The sequence below is a fragment of the Gymnoscopelus microlampas genome (genome assembly GCF_963454915.1).
Source record: "Gymnoscopelus microlampas genome assembly, chromosome: 3".
Lineage (NCBI taxonomy): Eukaryota > Metazoa > Chordata > Actinopteri > Myctophiformes > Myctophidae > Gymnoscopelus > Gymnoscopelus microlampas.
The window spans coordinates 41,470,527-41,492,266 of record NC_139940.1 but is presented as its reverse complement, the minus strand read 5'-3'; the positions used below and the strand labels follow the sequence as shown (position 1 = coordinate 41,492,266).

General features: G+C 44.9%; 1 protein-coding gene across 1 annotated transcript in view; it reads left to right on the top strand.

Moving 5' to 3' along the window:
- LOC311041854 (endoprotease bli-like) overlaps positions 1-21,740 on the top strand; it is a gene marked incomplete at both ends in the record, with an annotated part of 263,748 nt that overhangs the window by 204,556 nt on the left and 37,452 nt on the right. Inside the window, 2 exons of the mRNA XM_084052339.1 lie at positions 20,837-20,947; positions 21,390-21,483. Of these exons, the coding sequence (XP_083908465.1) occupies positions 20,837-20,947; positions 21,390-21,483 (205 nt within the window). The remainder of the gene's footprint in view (positions 1-20,836; positions 20,948-21,389; positions 21,484-21,740) is intronic.

Genomic DNA, 21,740 nt, shown 5'->3' with positions numbered 1-21,740 from the left:
TGTGTGTGTGTGTGTGTGTGTGTGTGTGTGTGTGTGTGTGTGTGTGTGTGTGTGTGTGTGTGTGTGTGTGTGTGTGTGTGTGTGTGTGTGTTACAGTATCAACGGTAGAGGTTAGCTGGGTGTCCTTTTTCCATTGTCAGATTGTGCATTAAAACCACTTGTGGCCATATTACGATCGACAGCGGAAAATGGCCGATGTTCAAGCCCACTATGGAACTCAATGGATTGTGAGCGCTGCATTGTCTGAGGTTATAGATCTGCTGTTTTAGTTGAAATGCTCATTTATTTTATTTTTTATCGCCTATAATGACAGAATCAGAATCAGAATCAGCTTTATTGTCACATCACAGGTTTACAGAGTAAAGAAGCGGGTGAAATAGATTTTCGTGCATAGTTCCCATCGTATCGTTATTTCCATAGAAGAAAGAAAGGGAAGAAGAGGGGGGGAGGGGACATTCCCCCCCATTTTGACATTTTGACATTTCCAAAATAGGGACTTGCAATGTTCTGCATGTCACAACATGGTGGATATAGTGACATTATTCTAGTGAAGCTGTAGCGTAATTAGGATTGGAAGTGTGGTCGTATTCAAGTAGCAAATCAAATAGCTCGTACAGTATACAGAAAAGAGATGCTTGACAGCCTCAATGTACTCACGTGAATATGTGTGAAAAATATTGATGCAACTAACGAGTGTTACAGTAAATACAACGTTGTTTTAAACAATATGCATGGTAGTGTACAGTGTGTTAATACAACGTAACCTCTGCAGCACATCATTCTGCAGTTACATCAATCAACAAGTAGCCCCGCCCGAGACTCATAAGCCCAAACATGCCAAGGGGGAGTGTTTGGGTTCCCATGTGGGAGACCCCCCGGGTTTGATTCCTGGGTGTTACAGTTGCAATTACTTATCTCGGTGCAGGACAAAAAAACGTACAGATTGTACCTTTAATGGAACTGGGCACCGGAACATTCATAGACCTGCATGACCACCAGCCAAGCAAAACAAGCTGTCTGTCCATTGACCTTGCCTTGGTCATTCCACTATAGCTGCCCTGTTCACAAAATGCAGCAGCCAGGCTCTTAACTATATCTAGTCATACGTCCCGTATTTACTAATCCTTGCCTTTCACTTGCTACCTGTGAAGTTTAGAATAGAGTTGCAATTAAGACCTGGAACACATCTGTGTCATTTTTTATTTGAGCTAAAAAGCATTATTTTACGCTTTGGCTTAAAATAGCAGATATCCAAACTCATAGCGCGGCACCAAGTGCCGCGCTACGAGCTTGTGTTTTGAAAAATCGAGAAAATGTGTGCAAATTAATATATCTATATTCTTTTAAAGCGAACATTTTTAACTCAAATGTTTGCTTCTGGGGGGTCCCTGGAACAAAATATTTTGAGATGGGGGTAGGCGGCCAAATACATATCATTTTGGGGGTCCTTGACATGAAAAGGTTTGAGAACCACTGATATAGCAACATACATTTTTCAGAAAACTGTTAGGATTTAGTAGACATACACTAGTAAGAATCGGCCTCAGGCCTTAATGGGTTAATAGATAATTAGAAGTGCCTAAAACACATTTTAACTATGTGAGCCCGATCCCTATTCTGGGCATGATGAACATTCGGCACAAATAAGCCAACATATCTAGCAAAAATAGCCAATCAACAAGCTCCCGACGTGTCACAACCTCTGAAGATATGTTTGTATATCCATTTGAGCCACAGCAGCCATATTACGGCTGGGGAGGGGGGGACATTAGCCTAAAATAGCCGATCTACAAGCTCACAAAGCTTGTCTTGTTTCTTACTCTGAGTTGTCTTGCTCCCTCCCTCTCTTCCTTCCTCTGTGTCCGTCTCTGGACCTCTCTCTGTATCCAGTGGTGGAAAAAGTGCTCACATTTTTTACTTGAGTAAAAGTATCAATACCACAATGTAGAAATACTCTGTTACAAGTAAAAGGCCTGTGTTCAAAATGTTACTTGACTAAAAGTACAAAAGTATTGGCATCAAAATATACTTTAAGTACCAAAATTAAAGTACTAAAACGTTAGGAATTAGCCTATACTGTAGGTATAAAATAGGGCTAAAGTGGTTAATGTATGTTTTATAATATAATAATTTATATCGGCAAAGTAACTAGTAACTAAAGTTGTCAAATAATTGTAGTGGAGTAAAAGTACAATATTTTCCTCAGAGATGTAGTGGAGTAGAACTGAAAATTGACGAAAATTGGCGATAAACCACTAAAGTAAAAGTTCCTCAAAATTGTACTTATACAGTACTTAAGAAAATGTACTTAGTTACTTTACACCACTGTCTGTAACCCTCTCACCTCTCTCACCTTCATACTGCTCTGTTCCGATCTGTCCGCACCAATCACAACCTTGTTTCCCCCACAGTGCCCTGCTCTAATTGGAGCTAATAAAGATCAATTAAAACCATTAAGAGCCATGTGTGAATGAGAACTGGCCACTGAATGCATTAGCAGCTACTCTCTCTCTCTCTCACTCTCTCTCTCTCTCTCTCTCTCTCTCTCTCTCTCTCTCTCTCTCTCTCTCTCTCTCTCTCTCTCAAACTGCAGATCTCCTTTACAGTCTGTGTCAAAGTCTTTAATCACCTAACACAAGCAATAGTCTTAAACAGAATATGTTTCTCTTGCATGCTGGGAAGTGTAGTTCAGTCAAGGCCGGGTATAAGATGGAATGTAGTAAATGAGCTGCTTTCTGATCCCCCATAGACCCCTTAACAGACGACGTCATACTGGCTGCGTGCAGCCAGTATGCGCGCAACGAAACCCATTATATCAGGTCTCGTTAGGACGCGTCTCACTAGCCAACACACACAAGAGGGGGTTGGGGTGTGCTGAAACCAGTGCACCCCGAAACAGGTTGGGAATTGATTGCGTGAAACAATCACCTGTGCGTCCAGGCTCAATGTTAGTAAACAAATAATTGGTCTATAGACCCACAGTATACAGAATGTGATACCATCATAGGGCTAGCCGATATAACTTCAAATCAATATCACAATTATTTCAAACTTTTGCCTCGATTGCATTTAATGAAAGATTATAGTGAAAATAGACGATCCACAAGCTCACAAGTAACGTGATGCAAACTGTTGCATACTGTAGTTTGGATATTTTCACATTTTTTTGTGTACACTACCATCTCTTTGTCTCTCCCTTTCTCTCTCTCTCTCTTTCCCCCCCCCTGACACGGTCGAGGCAGATGGCCGTATAGAGTCTGGGTCTGCCTGACGTTTCTTTCAGTTAAGGGGGAGTTTTTCGTTGCCACTGTCTGTCGCACAAATTGCTTGCTCAGGGTGGGACAATGTTGGGTCTCTGCTCTACATGTAAAGTGCCATATCCAACATGGAAGCCAAGTAAACAAACACATTTACAGCTAAACATTGCTCTCAAGAACGTTTTTGAAAACATTTGAAGTGAGCAATGGACAATGCAGTAACCGAATATTGATGCTATTTTATCAGCACTTCCCGTTGTTTTCCACTTTATAAGTTAATGGACTACTTTCATTACCGTAAGCAATTAAATCCTTTGTTTTGTTGTACATTTTGGGTAAATGTATTCATTTCTTTATAAAGTAGCCATGTAATAAGAGGGATAATCAATGGGTAGCAGGTCATTATTGAGAAGTAATGATTAGACCCTAATCACCCTGTCTGGGTTTATTTCTCAATAATGACCTGGTCCCCATTGATTATCCCTTGTATAACACAACAGTTTACCTACACAGTGTACGTACAGCCAGTGGTGGAAACTAAGTACATTTACTCAAGTACTGTACTTAGTACAAGTACAATTTTGAGGTATTTTACCGGAGTACTTCCAATATTCAATAATTTTATGACATCTCAAAGGCAACTATTGCACTTTTAAATCCACATCTGAGAACTTTAGTTACTAGTCACTTTGTAGATTTTGATCATTATTACAAAAGCACTTCATACCTGTCCTGTATAAATGATATGCTTTGGCAATTTGAAAATAGCCGTTCTACAAGCTCACAACGCGACACATTGTGAGCTTGTAGATCTGCCGTTTTTAAAGGATTTGTATACATTTTATACATTTGAAAACATGGGACCTGCTGCATAATGAGTACTTTTGCTTTGAGTACTTTTAAGTACATTTTGATGCCAATTCTTTTGTACTTTTACTCAAGTAAATTTTGAATAACTCCTCCATGGCTGCTAGGGATCCGTCCAGCAGCCATTATAGATACATAACACACAACAGGCTGACACACAGAATGATGGAGACAGAACAAGTGACCCATTCACAGGACAGCAGGGGGTATGAGCAGTCAGCGCCATGGTGCTACATGTGCTACCATCAGCTGACAGCAGAGCTCTGTGTGTGTGTGTGTGTGTGTGTGTGTGTGTGTGTGTGTGTGTGTGTGTGTGTGTGTGTGTGTGTGTGTGTGTGTGTGTGTGTGTGTGTGTGTGTGTGTGTGTGTGTGTGTGTGTGTGTGTGTGTGTGTGTGTGTGTGTGTGTGTGTGTGTGTGTGTGTGTGTGTGTGTGTGCGTGCGTGCGTGCGCGCGCGCGTGTGTATTATTGTACACTCGTGGGGACCAAACGTCCCCACAAGTGTAATAGAATTTGAGGAATAGACGTTATGAGGACCATATTACCTGGTCCTCGCAAGAAAAACATGTTGTTTTATGGTTGAAATCATCTTTAGAAATACGTTTACAATTAGAAAAAGATTCAGGTTGGGGTTAGGTTTAGGATTAGATATTTAGAGGTTTGTTTTAGGGAGTTGGGGTTAGATTTTCCCCTATTTTATACTTAGTTGTGCGGCGATGTCAAACACAGGAAAATAGCCGATCTACAAGCTCACAACGTGTCGCACTGCAACGCGTTGTGAGCTTGTAGATCTGCTATCTTTCGGCTTTAGACTTGCGGTTAAAAATGCTCCACAGAAATCATAAATCAATCATAAAATTGGCTTCCTAAAATGGAGATGTCCTCACAAGTATAGTAAAACAAACGTGTGTGTGTGTGTGTGTGTGTGTGTGTGTGTGTGTGTGTGTGTGTGTCGGCACATACACGGCTGAATGCACTTACTGTACACAGCCATCCGTCTTATGACCATCCCACACCTGTGTGTGTGTGTGCGTGTGCGTGTGTGTGTGTGTGTGTGTGTGTGTGTGTGCGTGTGTGAGCAGTGGTGGAAAGTAACTAAGTACATTTACTCAAGTACTGTACTTAGGTACAATGTTTTATACTTTTACTGGGGTATTTCCAATTTTTTATACTTTTATTTCTACTCAACTACATCGCAGAGACAAATGTTGTACTTTTACTCCACTACAATTATTTGAAAACTTTATAGTAGATTTTGATTATTATTACAAAACATACATTAACCACTTCAGCCCTACTTAAACTTTGGCTATTTTCAAATGATTTTTGTAAAACATTTTACACATATGATAACTTGTGAAACGGGACATTCTGCATAACGAGTACTTTTATTTTTGGTACCTTAAGTATATTTTGATGCCAATACTTTTGTACTTTTACTCAAGTAAATTTTTATCACCGGGCTTAACAGAGTGTTTCTACATTGCAGTATTGATACTTTCACTTAAGTAAAAAAAATCTAGTACTTTTTCCAACACCGTGTGAGAGCCTGTGTGATGATGTTTGAAAAAGCCTTTCATATTCCAGCGGCTTCCTTTCACCTCCCATTCTGAATGCATACAGTAGGATGTTAATTCACCTCAGAGAGTGTGAAAACATTACATTTACATTACAGCCATTTAGCAGACACTTTTATCCAAAGCGACTTACAATAAGTGCATTCAACATATTTTTATTATTATTGTTTCTGTTTTAAGTTGTTTGTATCTTGTTTTTGTTGTTGAAAAATGTATTCATGTAAAAACGTGATTGTACTTTTGATATAATAAAAACAATTGATAACAAAAAAAAAAAAAAACATAGGTAGGGAACGAAACTACTAATCACCAGAAGTCTTAAGTGCATTTTCTGCAAAAACAAGCAACCAAGAGTATACCTAGCGCTAAGGTAAAAGTGCAATATATCAGCTACCTACTTTCTTAAACAGATGAGACAAAATAACAAAATCAAATGAGCAAGAGCTAAAACAAATAAGTGTATCGACTAAACAAGATCCAATAAAACAATACAACAATAAAACAAGAGTTTGTACAACTAGTGAACAACAAGTAGGCCAGGCAAAGAGGACAAACAGACCCAGATTGTTGCAGTGTAGAGCCTATAGCAGGCCTAAAGCATGGTACCCTGGCCTGTGTAGAGCCTATAGCAGGCCTAAAGCATGGTACCCTGGCCTGCATAGTGTACAGCCTATAGCAGGCCTAAAGCATGGTACCCTGGTCTGCATAGCGTAGAGCCTATAGCAGGCCTAAAGCATGGTACCCTGGCCTTCATAGTGTAGAGCCTATAGCAGGCCTAAAGCATGGTACCCTGGCCTGTAGTGTAGAGCCTATAGCAGGCCTAAAGCATGGTACCCTGGCCTGTAGTGTAGAGCCTATAGCAGGCCTAAAGCATGGTACCCTGGTCTGCATAGCGTAGAGCCTATAGCAGGCCTAAAGCATGGTACCCTGGCCTTCATAGTGTAGAGCCTATAGCAGGCCTAAAGCATGGTACCCTGGCCTTCATAGTGTAGAGCCTATAGCAGGCCTAAAGCATGGTACCCTGGCCTGCATTGTGTAGAGCCTATAGCAGGCCTAAAGCATGGTACCCTGGCCTTCATAGTGTAGAGCCTATAGCAGGCCTAAAGCATGGTACCCTGGTCTGCATAGTGTAGAGCCCATAGCAGGCCTAAAGCATGGTACCCTGGCCTTCATAGTGTAGAGCCTATAGCAGGCCTAAAGCATGGTACCCTGGCCTACATAGTGTAGAGCCTATAGCAGGCCTAAAGCATGGTACCCTGGTCTGCATAGTGTAGAGCCCATAGCAGGCCTAAAGCATGGTACCCTGGTCTGCATAGCGTAGAGCCTATAGCAGGCCTAAAGCATGGTACCCTGGTCTGCATAGTGTAGAGCCTATAGCAGGCCTAAAGCATGGTACCCTGGCCTTCATAGTGTAGAGCCCATAGCAGGCCTAAAGCATGGTACCCTGGCCTGCATAGCCTCTCCATATGGCTGCATATCCTCCCTGCACCTCCCTCAGCCTGGGTTAGTGAAAAGCAATTGTGTGGAATGTGTAGGAATTAAGTGTCCCATCATTCAGTGCAGACACGCAATTAGAAGGCCAGCGCTAGTCTGGGAGTCTTGTCACTATAACTCAACTGAGATCCCTCTTTTCTGGGCTTTTGTGGGTTTTCTATTTTTTTTCCTTGAGATTTCACTAAAACAACACACAAGCGCGCACGCACGCACACACGCGAGCGCACACACACACACACACACACACACACACACACACACACACACACACACACACACACACACACACACACACACTCTCTCTCTTTGTTCTAAAAGAGTGATGCAGACACTCATTTCATTTATGCAGACCATACAGACGCTACGGAGCTACCCACAAACTTCTCTTATGGCGAATATGAATATTGATATTTATTGATTTCCAAAAAGGTTATGGAGATCGTCTTGCTTATAATACTGAGTTTGTTTTTAGATTTTCCCTTTGAATACCGTGTCCTTGGGGTTGTGTCTGTGATTCCGCATAGTGACTGCCACATTGGAGAAATCATAAATAATTGTGAGATGTAAAAAAGAATAGCCATTAACGGAAGAATTGTCTATTTTTATGTACGATATATGGCCAAAGCTAACACACAATGGCATGTATTGACGCTGGCATGGCCCTTTAAATCCCTTTTGCCTGATAGAAGTCAGGCCTTGGGGACGGGTTGTAAAACCGTTCCAATGATTGTAGCAATATAGCAACACAAATGATAGGGAAGCAGGGACAGAATGACCTGTATGTGGACACAGCAGGCCAGCCAGCCTGACCAGATACCATTTATACTTAGTTGTGAGCCGATGTTGGGCACCGAAAATGCAGATTTACAAGCTCACAACATGCCACACAGCGACGTGTTGTGATGCTTGTAGATCGGCTATTTTAGGTATAATATTAAGTATAACTCAGGCTTATTAACCCAATAAATCCGGGAACATCATTTTTTACATCATTTTGCATCACAATCTTTTACCATTATTTTAGCAGATATACAAGCTCATAGCGTGTCACTTCGTGCCGCGCTATGAGCTTGTAGATCTGTTATTTTTCTGTTATCTTTGTGCAAATCTTTGAATATATATATTTTCAAAGCAAACATTTTGTACTCAAATCTTTGCTTCTTGGGGTCCCTGGAACTAAATATTTTTAGATGGAGGGTCTCTGACCAAATACATTGGAATTTGGGGGTCCTTGACATGAAAATGTTTGAGCACCACTGATATACTGTAGAAACATAAGTTTTTCAGGAAAACTGTAAGGATTTAGGTCTTAATGGGTTAAACCCCAGTGCTCCTTGATAGTTTGCACACAACATAACACCGAGGGCAGCGCCAGTGTAAACAAACCCTTGTGTTTTCCCCACCGTATTATTTTCCTCTAGTTTGCTTCCCTCTTGTCTGCCGTGTCACAAGCAGGAGGTGGACTGCAGTGTGCATATCCTACATCCATTATTGCTCTCCCCAAAATGTTCCTAGCCCCGTTGTCAAGCCGCTAAGTACAAAATGGTGAATTGCAGACACGAGGAGAGATAATTGCCGCTCACGCAGGAAATTTGGCAAGCGCCTTTCCCGCGAGACCCCGATGAAATGGTGCTTCAACCCCCGAAACTGTCATTCTTAATGAAATGGTAATTACAAACCCAGCGGAACAGCTGAGGGGCTGCTGGGACCCGTGGAGCCGAGCTACCAGAACAAACCTGCTACAACAACCTGCAGAGAAGAGAGAGAGGGGGGAGGGAGAGAGAGGGGGAGGGAGGGGGGAGGGAGAGAGAGGGGGGAGAGAGGGAGAAAGAGAGGGAGAGAGAGAGGGGGGAGAGAGGGAGAAAGAGAGGGAGAGAGAGAGAGGGAGAAAGAGAGGAAGAGAGAGAGGGAGAAAGAGAGGGCGAGAGAGAGAAGGAGGGAGGGAAGGGAAAACAGGGGAGAGGGATAGAGAGACAAGACGAAAGAGAGAGAAATGGGAGACAGGAGTATTAGAGGTTCCGATGAACGGAAACAATGTTTTAATTGTTCAATCAAACACACAGGCTCTGGCCCGCAGTCTGCACAACTGTAGGACCCTCATCAATAATGCTTGCTGCGTGGAAGCAGGGTGTGGGGGGGGGGTTGGTTAAAAGGGGCCACGCGGCCCGGGTAATTGATTGCTTTGTAAGTGAACGTGTCTTTAACCTTTGGGAGGTCAGGCCCAGTCGGACACCGCGAGTCCTGCCCGGGTTTTGAACCGCTTCCAGTCGTTTGTCTTCCGCCGCTCCCTCATCTCCAGGCCCATTTGTCAAGCATGAGATGCTTTAGGTGTTTAGATTACAGGCGAGATGGGAAAACAAAGGCGAAATGCCACCCCAAACAAAAAAGGGCCCGAGCCCCCGTATCTCCCACTGATCTGCTGGGCCGGGCAGGGGGCCAGCTACCTGGGGTGCCGAAACTGCAAAAAAAAAGGGGGGGTAGGGGGGGAGGTGGGGTGGCGAACTCGCTGAAACAGAGCCACGATGGTGCCCCCAAAACACAGCCAGTGTGGAGCTTGAAGTGGAGCCAGCATGGAGGCTGAACGGGAGCCAGCGTGGGGGCTGAACGGGAGCCAATGTGAGGATTGAACCGCAGCCAGAATGGTGACATGAGATAGAGGCAGAATAGTGTCTTGAGACGGAGCCAAAATGTCAGCCAGAGACCCGGGGCTTAGATTATGCTTTTTTTTACACAGAGCGACCGGGAGATACGATGGGGTTTTTAGAGCGGCTGACTGGTGATTTTTACTTTCTTTTCAGCTCAGCACTCCCCTTAGCTGAAGGTTTTAAACTGTCCCTTTGCCACCCATCCTGTGTATTTAGGCCTGTCTGTCTGTCTGTCTGTCTGTCTGTCTGTCTGTCTGTCTGTCTGTCTGTCTGTCTGTCTGTCTGTCTGTCTGTCTGTCTGTCTGTTTATCTGTTTGTCTGTATCTGTCAGACTGATAGAGAGCGGCTAAGCATGAGTTATCTGTTAGATTATCAGGGCCACTAGCCGTGGCGTCACTCACACAGAGCCCAGGAGAGGCAGGTCAAATACGGCAACCTTAAAGGACCTGCAGCGTGACAAGGTTACAGCATCTCTCTCTCTCTCTCTCTCTCTCTCTCTCTCTCTCTCTCTCTCTCTCTCTCTCTCTCTCTGAGGTCTTCACTGCCAGGCAGCCATTTATACCTGATTCATGTCTCTCAAGCTTTCTGTGTGTGTATTGCAGAGTGCAGATGGGAATTATGGCTGTCTGTTTTCAGATGTGCTATAGGGCGGAAGATGCGTGTGTGTGTGTGTGTGTGTGTGTGTGTGTGTGTGTGTGTGTGTGTGTGTGTGTGTGTGTGTGTGTGTGTGTGTGTGTGTGTGTGTGTGTGTGTGTGTGTGTGTGTGGGTGGGTGGGTGGGTGCGTGGGTGCGTGCGCGCGTGCGTGCGTGTGTGTAATGCATGTTTGTATGGATTGGTGCGCACATGCCAGAATAGGTGTGTTGTGAGTTTGTGCTAACGCACGAGGTGTGTGTGTGTGTGTGTGTGTGTGTGTGTGTTTGTGTGTGTGCCTGCCACTTCCATCCGCTGTTATATTGCTACTGACATGATGTACCTGCCACTTTTCTCCTCGGCTGTGTGTGTGTGTGTGTGTGTGTGTGTGTGTGTGTGTGTGTGTGTGTGTGTGTGTGTGTGTGTGTGTGTGTGTGTGTGTGTGTGTGTGTGCGCGCGCGCATGTGCTAATGCGTGAGCGCGTGCCTCCGTATGTGTGTGTTTGTATGTGTGTTATATACAGTATTTCCACCCAGAAAGAGCTGTTAGATCTGACAACCAGTAACATGGACTCACTGTGAAAATGTGTGTGTGTGTGTGTGTGTGTGTGTGGGGGGGTGGGGGGGGGGGGGACTCACACATTTCCACTTGCCTCCCAGAGACTGACTGACTGACAAACAGGCAGATAGGACTACAGTAGTCCTGACTTCACTGTCACTCTGCCTCCAGTGATCGCATTGGAGTGGTTTCTGGGGGCCACAGTAAAAGTCTCTGTGTTCATTTAACTCTTGACAGCTTACAAATGTAACCAAATGGACTCGGGATTTGGTACGCTGTCAGAGACTCCGAATCCGTTCACAGGTTTACAGGTGTAAATCAGTAGGGGACCTTTTTTTTGTGCAAGCTCCATAATTTTGCTTTTTTCGGGAAAGAAAGAAAGAAAGGGCGGGGGGGGGCAGAGAGGGTCCTTCTGGCCGATCCACACGGTCACGACCTTTTTCTGTTCTGGCCCCACAGTGGTGGAATGAACTTCCCACTGATGTCAGGACAGCAGATTCACTGCCCATCTTTCGCCGCAGGCTGAAAACACACCTCTTCAGGAAACACTACCCTTCCTCTTTGCCTGGCCTACTTGTTGTTAACTAGTTGTACGAACGCTTGTTGTATTGTTGTATTGTTTTATTGGATCTTGTTTAGTCGATACAATTATTTGTTTTAGCTCCTGCTCATTTGATTTAGCTATTTTGTCTCATCTGTTTAAGGAAATAGGTAGCTGATATATTGCACTTTTACCTTAGCGCTAGGTATACTCTTGGTTGCTTGTTTTTGCAGAAAATGCACTTAAGACTTCTGGTGATTAGTATAGTTTTCGTTCCCTACCTATGTTGAATGCACTTATTGTAAGTTGCTTTGGATAAAAGCGTCTGCTAAATGACTGTAATGTAATGTAATGTAATTACTGTTTCATAACAATGCGGCAGGTATGTGTAGGGGCGGCAGCCCCTACGAAGTGTCCTTGAGCAAGACACTGAACCCCTAATTGCTCCCGATGAGTACCAACTGTAGGTTGGTGCCTTGCATGGTTTCTTCCGCCATCGGTGTATGAATGTGTGTGTGAATGGGTGAATGTAATGCACAATCTATGTAAAGCGCTTTGGATACAATGAATGCACCATTTACCATTCATAAATACCATTTACATTTAGACATAAGGTGAATGACAACAGATCTGTAGGTCCACATAGCAGCAGGTATGTACATGCGATTAGACATACTGTAGTATAGAGTGACCAAATGGAGCAGCAGATATGACATTAGACCAGTTTTTCAGGCTGTGACCCCCCAAAATAATCATATTTGAACTGGGGTTCAAAGTTTGTTGATTACTTTTGATGCAGTAATGGTCTTTTATTTGTCTTAAATTTCTTTTGGTATTAAAAAGGTCTTTAAATTGTCACTTCACTGTCATCAGGGGACCTCCCCAAAATCATATGGAGACCCCCCCTGGGGGTCCCGACCCACAGGTTGAGAACCACTGCATTAGTCATAAGGTGTAAGAGAGTGCCAGCGGGTCGGTAGATCCACATAGCAGCAGGTGTGAGGTTAGACATAAGCTGCAGTTACAAATGGATAAATTAACACTGAGGATTGTACTGTAGTCTGTATCCTCTTTAAATAGCTGCGCAGTACTCTGCAAATTAGCGTGTGCGTGCCGTGCACTTGTGCCTGATTGTCTGTGAGAAATGGTGTGCGGTTGTGGCGATTGCGCAATTAGCGTGTGCGTGCGTGCGTGCGTGCATGTGTGTGTGTGTGTTTGTGGTAAAAAGAAAAACAAAAAAAACAAGTGCACGCGCACACCTAATGCATTCTGGGAAGCCATTTCCATTTCACACAAGGCCATAGATCGTATAAGGGCAGAGGCGCTTTCTCTCTGCCTCCTCTCTCTCTCTCTCTCTCTCTCTCTCTCTCTCTCTCTCTCTCTCTCTCTCTCTCTCTCTCTCTCTCTCCCTCCGTCTGTCCCTGGTGGACTTGTAAAACCGGCCTCTCATCTCTGCCCGGCCACAGTGGCTGCCAGATAGATTAATTAATTATCCAGACCTCCTCTTTTTTCGCTGCCGAGCCAATTACCCTGTGAGCCTGTGGACTGTATACGTGTGTTTTACTAGAGAGAGAGAGAGAGAGAGAGAGAGAGAGTCCCGGGTAATTAAAGATACGCCTCATTCACAGACTAACAAACCCACCTTCAATACCATCACTTAATATTAGAGTAGCTATGCAATGATATTGTTTCCTGTGAAAGGAAAATAGATCTATATGTGGGTAATTGTTAGCTAATTAAGAGGAAGTGAGGTGTGTGTGTGTGTGTGTGTGTGTGTGTGTGTGTGTGTGTGTGTGTGTGTGTGTGTGTGTGTGTGTGCGTGTGCGTGTGTGCGTGTGCGTGCGTGTATGCTTGCATGCGTGCGTGCCTGTGTGTGAGAGAGAGAGAGGAGAAATGGAGAAATGGATTCTCCTGTTGATTAGGGACTTAATACGACTAAGGATGAGGAGCGGGAGGAAAAAGATGGTGGGAGGATGGTAGACTGCGATGTGACGTTGACCCCTGACCCTGCTTCATGATTGGTTATTCACACTGAATTAGCCAGTGTTGGATAAACAGAAGGCGTCCTCTCTGCTGTCCTTTACTCTTCTCTTCTCTTCTCTTCTCTTCTCTTCTCTTCTCTTCTCTTCTCTTCTCTTCTCTTCTCTTCATTTGAATAAAGACAGTAAATACTTCTTCTCATATACTCTCTGTCCGTCTGTCCGTCTAGCTATCTATCCATCCTGTACATACAGTACATACATATAGTACACATACATACAGTATATACTGTGTGTGTGCGTGTGCGTGAGTGTGTGTGTGTCTGTGTGTGCGCACGCGCGTGCGTGCATAAAATGTATACAGTATGAGGGTCTTCTGCTTTAGAACATACTACCGAATCATGTTTTGACTAGAAAATATCTTTAATGGATTCAATCCCGCATGTGCTTCCGTCATCCAATTACAGCATTTTCTTCTTGCCACCTTCTTCTCCGTTGGTGTGATGCAGGCAGAGAGCGAGGCCAACTAAAAGAGTGACAGCCGATCTTCTGTCCACGCAGCACGAAGCGTGTTAAACCCTCGACCCCCTGCCTCCTCACATATCCAATCTGCGGCCATGCCCTCACATTTTCTCCATCACCCTTTTCTATCCTTCGGTGGCGAATGCCCTCCGCTAGAAACCCCCCCCCCCCCTCCGTTCCTTTTTTTATCCATTAGGACGAAGGCCACTCCCCCGTCACCTCTTCACGGGGCCCCTTTGTAAGTGTCGAGGAACCCCTTTTCACTATTTTGTTCTGCCGGGCCCTTCTCCGGGTCCTTTTCTCTGTTGATATTCACACCATCTGCCAGTGGCAGTGGGAAGGTTGCTCATGCACACACCCCAACATAACATGGGAGACGCCAACATCTCCGGGGTCGGGAGCGTCTCCTTCCTCTTTTGCACACAGTGTTTAAAAAAAAAACACAGTCATCATCACAGTGGTCGTTCCGCCACCAAATTTATTTTTCCACACAACGAGACACTATCCAGGGACCTATGGTCGTGGCTGCCTTTACCCCTTATTTGCAGCAGTATACGTCCTGCTAAGCCCCCCCCCCCCCCCCCCCCCCAATAGAAGTGGCTGTAAAGAATCACTCAAGCCGCACTAAGCAGCTGCCTGCGAGTTAGGTCATTTTCCCAGGAGCTGCAGAGTGGGCATTGGCAGCACCTCAAAAAAACAGGGGACACCATCTGTTCGGCGTTCTGAAAAGGTTGGTGACACCTTCTGTGGTACCAACAACCTCTAATTAAGTGGCCGAGAATGCGGCAGCAGCAGCAGCCTCCCGCGTGATTGGTGGACGCGGGCCTTGCTTGCTTGCTTGCTTATCGTGGCCGTAACATAGCGGGCCCCCTCATCAGCTGAACCCGGGGTCCCCCACTCACTCTCTTCTCCACATCTGGCTTTGGACCAATGACAGATAAACATAAAAAACAACACAATGGAGCAGTTGGCCCATGGTCGATGCATGGAACACAAACCACACACGTGTTCTCCTACAATTGTATCTGTGTTCTCTTTTATGTCTTCTTTTTAAGCCTTTTAATTCATATTTCTTTTTTCTTTTATCAGTTAAACTGAACGTTTATCATTTATAATGAGTGTTATTATTAGCCCCATGGTCAATCCCGGCTCGTTTTTGTCCCAGTCGTATAGGCTAATGCGCTAATTTCATTAACATTCGGACTTAAATGAAATAACAAACAGACTTAACATTACCCAGATTTACATCTCTCTCACAGCCAAATCCGCTGCTCAGAAATGTATCTAATTAGGCTTATTAAGTAATTAAGACAAGAGGTCTTAATTATATCAGTGCCACTGAGACCCACAGGGCTTTGCCATGAAATACCGCGTATGCCGCTTCAATCAGCTTTTGTTTGCTTTATTGTTAAATGTAAGATATACTATTGTACCGGTCTAGGTGATTCTTTTATGGTCTCATAATATAGTCCATAGATCTTAACGGGGGAAGTGCATAACAAAGACGAGCGCTCATTTATGGGGGAAAGAGCTTTTAAAATATATATTTTGAGGTGCATTTGGCAAATGTCTTTCAGACTTTAAATTACAGAGAGAGCAACAATAAGTGAGTAGCACTCAAAAAACGTGGTCCTGGAAATGTCAAGCGAATTACCTCGCAGAGTGTTAAAACACTAATGAAATATATGGCGGGCAGGAAAATGAGGGGTTTGGCACTGGCACGGTCCCTGGAGAGAACCGGGCAGCAAAACGGCCCCTCAGCCTCCTACAACCATCAGTCAAACAGCACCCCGACCGTCCCCTTCTCTTTCTCCACAAGGAGAGACTTCCTCCACTGGAAAGCCACGGTGATCTATACCCCATGACCTCACTCTCACCGTCCAACATATTTTGATTTGTAGCTCGAGTGTTATTCAAACATAGATTCAGAGGAGGATGAAATTCAGCAGAGAGCTTTTTGTTGGACGCGCACCAAAGTACAGTCCCTTTTAGATGTCTACTGCCCTTATGTGTGTGTGTGTGTGTGTGTGTGTGTGTGTGTGTGTGTGTGTGTGTGTGTGTGTGTGTGTGTGTGTGTGTGTGTGTGTGTGTGTGTGTGTGTGTGTGTGTGTGTGTGTGTGTGAGAGAGAGAGAGAGAGAGACAGGGGGAAACAAGATTGAGTGAGTGCAGAGCTAAAAGCTTGGCAAAAGTCCCCTCAAGGTCCCATGCGTCTTTCCTTTCACACAGGGACTCGGGGGGACAAAACATTGGACCCTAACCCGGATCCTTTGTTTGTCCCTTCAAAGAGGCCAAGTTATTGATGCCATTTAGCATATGCTATAATAACTCCCAATAGTATAACATGAATATCAAACGCATAAAGTCCTGTCCCTGAGTGTTTCTCTCACATTCTGACGTCGGCGTCACATAGGGACACTATATGGAGATCATTATGAAATGTTATGCAATATCATCATAGTCCAGTAAGGACCTTGTGTCCTTCACAGGGTGGGTCACCCTTTAAAGCATGACCACATTCTTTTTTCTTTTGCACCTGCAACTCCAGAGCAACTTTTAACATCCCCCCCAAAAACCTCGCCGTCAGCTAATTGTGTCTGCAACATGAATTAACTCCGAAACGGAGGGAAGAGAAAAGCGTGGGGTTGAGGAGGGTTAGAACTGTATTTTGAAATTTCTTGTATTTTTCTACCCCCCTAGCAAAACATCAAAATTGCTACTTAGCATGAATTATGCATTAGCGGAGGCTGCGAGCGGAGCGAGCGCGGGGTCCCTCTTCCCCGTAGCGCGGTGGGGGTGGGGGAGGGGGGGGGGGTGCGGGCGCCCCTCTGCTCGCCTGCTGCAGTGCACACCCCCACTGGGAGAGACGGCCCCCCCTGCAGGACGCTCACCGCTCTACTTCCCCTGTCCCTTTGGGCGGGCCCGTGTGTGTGTCGTATATACACACAACACACAGTAAGCCCCGCTGTATCTACTGACCCATCAATCAAAAAACGCACACACGTGCACACACGCACGCACACAAAAACACTACTATACCCGTCACATCCGTGCGGTTACACACCCACACAGAAACAAACATTTTTTTTTCCTCTCTGTCTTTATTCAAATGGAGTGTTTGGCAGGATAGCAATATGACAGGAAGATATCTGGTGGCCTTTCCGAAAATAATATACTCTCAGGAACACAACAGAGAGGAGAGGAGAGGAGAGGAGAGTGTAAAGGACAGCAGAGAGGACGCCTTCTGTTTATCCAACACTGGCTAATTCAGTGTGAATAACCAATCATGAAGCAGGGTCAGGGGTCAACGTCACATCGCATCGAGTGTTTTTCTTGAAAAAAAAACAAATTATGTATTTGTGATTACAAATTAAATACTACTTCATACTGTTTTTCTGTCTCTCTGTCTGTCTACCTACCCGCTCATATTTTTATGAGGGGATACTGCAAGGTTCATGTGTTCTCGATGCCTTGCCATTGCAAGCTGTATGAGGTCAGTCAGGGATGAGGAGTTTCCCGCGAAAAGAGGGTTTCCCGGCATCGAAAAGGCATCTCAGCTTTGGCTGTGGCGTTTCATTGACATTGCGGGACATAAAATCTGTCATCTCCATCATGTCCTATAGTGGGTAAACCTGTTTCCCACAGCTTTCTCTATCAGATATATGTCTTGTGTGGGTTTATGGCTGTAGAGGCCGGGGCCAGGTCCGGATCGATCTGCTGGGGCTATAGGGTTTAATAGGTGCAAGCGCTCCTGGAAAGGGGAATGGGGTGTGGAAGGTATATTTAATCACTAACAGGGAGCAGCGTGGCGAGCCCTGGTCGCCACGCGGTTCCTGTTTTATGGGAAGGGCTGAGCATCACTGCTGTCTCCCCGTGTGTGGAGGCAAACCACGATGGAGGCCATTAGTTTTTTTGTGGCCGCTATTGTTGGCATCGTTGGGTTTTCTGTTTCACAGTAAAAAATCCTCAGCGTTCATTTAACTCTCCGAGTTACAAATGCTGAGGATTTTACTGTGTACCCTTGTTGCAGCCGCGCTGTTCTCTGCAAATTAGTTTTCTCTTTGATGTTTTTGGTGTGAGGTGGTATACAAACCTAATGGCAAGATGTGGGTTCTTAGTGGAAAGACACAATAGGTGGAAGCGTATAGTCTTGTAATGCATTGTATTGTGTACGACTACAGAACTGAAACTGTCCTTCAAACTGGTGTGTGCCTCCTCACACACACCAGAAAGTATTGTCTTTCCCTGTTTGTCTGTTTCCCAGTCATTCGTTTCACAAGAGCTATCAGAAACGGGTTAAACCTACACAAGTTTATTTATCAATTCTTCAACCATGTTTTTTTGGCCCCCTATCGCGTTCGCCATGAGCCTGACCTTGAACTTCAACCAGCACACAGGCCCAGCCACAAACGCCACGCCCCTCCCTCCCCCTGTCTCTGCCTAATGCAATTAGGGTTTGGTCGTGCATGCTAAAAGTCATTGGTGGTGATGGTGGCTGATTAGATTGTGTCCATTGATTGTGCTGGTGGGACAGGGGGGGACCATGTTGGCTTCTGCCTCTCCTCAGACAGACTGAGACACAAGAGAGGAGGGGTTGGGGGGGGGGGTGCCCCATGCAGAGCAGCAGATTGAGTTATCGATCTTTCCTTTCCTCCTCTCCCAACTCTCTCTCTTGCTGCCACACAGAGAGAGAGAGAGAGAGAGAGAAAGAGAGAGAGAAAGAGAGAGAGAGAGAGAGAGAGAGACCCCGTCATCACCATAATGAATTGGTCTTATTTCAGATTAACAGCATAAGGGTCTGTATGGTAATAATGGCCGAAATTAGCTCTTTGTCACCCCCACTGGGTTCTCCAAAGTGCAGGGATGAGAAAGGCTGTTGTAACGTAGTGCTTTGCTTTTGTCTAGAAAAAAAAGCTACTGTGATTTCAGCAAGAAAGAAATTGGAGCCGTTATCGAAGAGGAAAAAAAGCGAGGGCCAAGGCAAGGAGGGAAGAATTAAGGTGAATCTGAGAAAGGCCTGGGATTCCACCCCCAACACTAAATACTGGGAGGAGAGCCGGCGCACAGAAGAGTTTTGCTAAGAGACGGGAGATTCAGAGCGATGGAGGGGGACTTAAGTTGAAAGATGGAGGCGTGAAGGAGAATTTCAAGAGGAAGAAAACACTGACTACTGGAGAAGAGATGGATTTTCTGGGGGGGTGAGAGATGAGAGCGGTGGGGAGAGAAGGTAAGAGGCGTAGCTGTAATGCAGGAGGAGGACTAAGGTAGAGGAGAGAGAGAGAGAGAAAGGAAGGGATAGAGATGAAGTACTGTATGATTCGGGCTGGAGAAGGGAGAAAGCAGTGGCTGTGAAGCCAAAATCCAACAGAGGGGTGGTCCATTATGTTCCTGGCTTCCTCCGGATCCGGGTGCTTAAAGAGTGAATAATGAGGCTTGATTACCGTCCATGAGATGGCACATCGTTCAGAGGCAATCCTCCAGGCAATTACAGGCAAGTGCAAACAGTGTCCCTCAGCCCCTCAGCCAGGACAGAACGGGAAGCGGCGGTGACACGGGACAACTTCATCTCCCTGTATAAATGACTTGTTGCCTTCCTCGAGTCACACGGCCATTAAGTGCTTTCTCTCTTTGCTCCTGCAGCACGCTCGCTCGCTCGGCTCGCCCACGCGAAAGCGGCCGGCTCTCACATACGCTGCTTCCCGCACATGCACACAAACGCACACGTAACCAACACCCAAACCAACGTTTACTATGACTCACCTCCACTACTACCATTAACACATAAACCCTTTATATACTTAGTTGACCGGAATCCCCCACGGGTCAATACTAGGCCCCCCTCCTTTTTTCTCTTTACACCAAATATCTTCACCTCAAATAGCCGATGGTTGAGCTAGGTTGCAAGGTGACACGTTGACCTTGTAGATCTGCTATTGTTGCAGAATGTTTCAAACAGAATATGGACGCCGTATAGGGTTCATGTGGTTAATTCACACCCACTGACACATGCATGGCCACCACACACACAGACCCAAACACACCCCACATGTGAGTGTGCATGACAATCTGTCAGTGGTGTGAAGTCCTTTATACTCTCTCACTGCAACTCAGAGGCAAATATTATTTTACTACAAATATTATTACATTTATTTGACAGCTCTAGTTTAGCACTAGTTACTCTGCTAAAGCTGTCGGGCCGCTTTTGAAAATATTATCTGTCGGGGGCTTTGTCAGAGTACCCGTTTTATGCCCATATATGGAGATCTCTGTACCTGTACCCTTTTTGTCAGTCCTAGTCCCTTTTATTGCCACTAGAGGTTCAGGCCACTACGTGACCCTCATATCTAGAGTTTGTGTTTATGGTTATGTCTGAGTTATAGCGACATGGCCGTGGTACTGCCTATATATAGGCGTATCGGGTGTGTTTATGGTTATGTCTGAGTCAGAGTGACGTTGCCGTGGTCCTGCCTATATATGGGCCTGTAATCGGGTTTGTTTATGGTTACGTCCGAGTCAGAGTGCCAATTTTCATATAGGATTACAAAGCATGCATTAACCACTTAAGTCCTATTCCATTTGAAAATAGCCAATCTACAAGCTCACAACGCGCCGCATCACTATTTTAGAAAACCTTTACTTTTGTACTGTATGTATGTTTTGATGCCAAATACTTTTCTTTCTATACAGGCCTTTTACTTGTAACAGAGTATTTGTACATTGTGGAGTTGCACCACTTCATTCTGTGTTGTCTCCATCCTGGTTGTACAGGTATGGCTTTGGCGTGCTGGATGCAGGGCTGATGGTGCAGCAGGCCGTACACTTCCAGACGGTCCCACCGCAAAGGAACTGTACAAAGGAAGTCACCCTTGACCCCACCAGGTAGCTGCTTTACAGAGTGGTACAGTTTGTAGTCCAAAGCAACTCTTTACAGAGTGGTACAGTTTGTAGTCCACAGCAACTCTTTACAGAGTGGTACAGTTTGTAGTCCACAGCAACTCTTTACAGAGTGGTACAGTTTGTAGTCCACAGCAACTCTTTTGTTGTGTAAACAGTTAATAGTCCAAACACCCGGACATCAGTTCATAATGGATTCCCCTGCCAGATTTAATTTTCAGAATTTCCCATTTTTACACTCTAAAAGTTACAGATCCGAAAGGGTCCATTTGGGACCCCTGGTGGTCCACAGAGCGTAACATTGAGAACCAATATCTATTGTCTTGGCTTTTTTGAATGTATCTGTCCGTGTGTGTGCGTGTGTATTCCTGTGTGCGTTTTGCTCCTTGACCGACAGAAATCTTGTCTCTGTTATTTTATTGGCTAGAGTCCTTGCTTCCGGAGGAATGGTCACTGTGGACATCCAATCAGAGGGCTGCGTTGGGATGGACACTGAGGTCAACACACTGGAGCATGTACAGGTCAGACAGGCTTCCTGCCTATTTGTATCTATTATTATTATTATCACCACTCAACTTCAAATATCAAAAGTGCCGTTTTAAATGATATTCTTTGGTTAAAACAAAAAGGCTTTTCTTATAAAAATGTAAGCTCTATATTCTGATAAGTATTAATTTGTATATAGTGTTATGGTACAGTGTTTATTCAGTAACAGCCTAGGTGTCTCCCCGTCTCTCTAGCTCTTTAATAAACAGAAAATAAATGTTCAGGTAGGTCA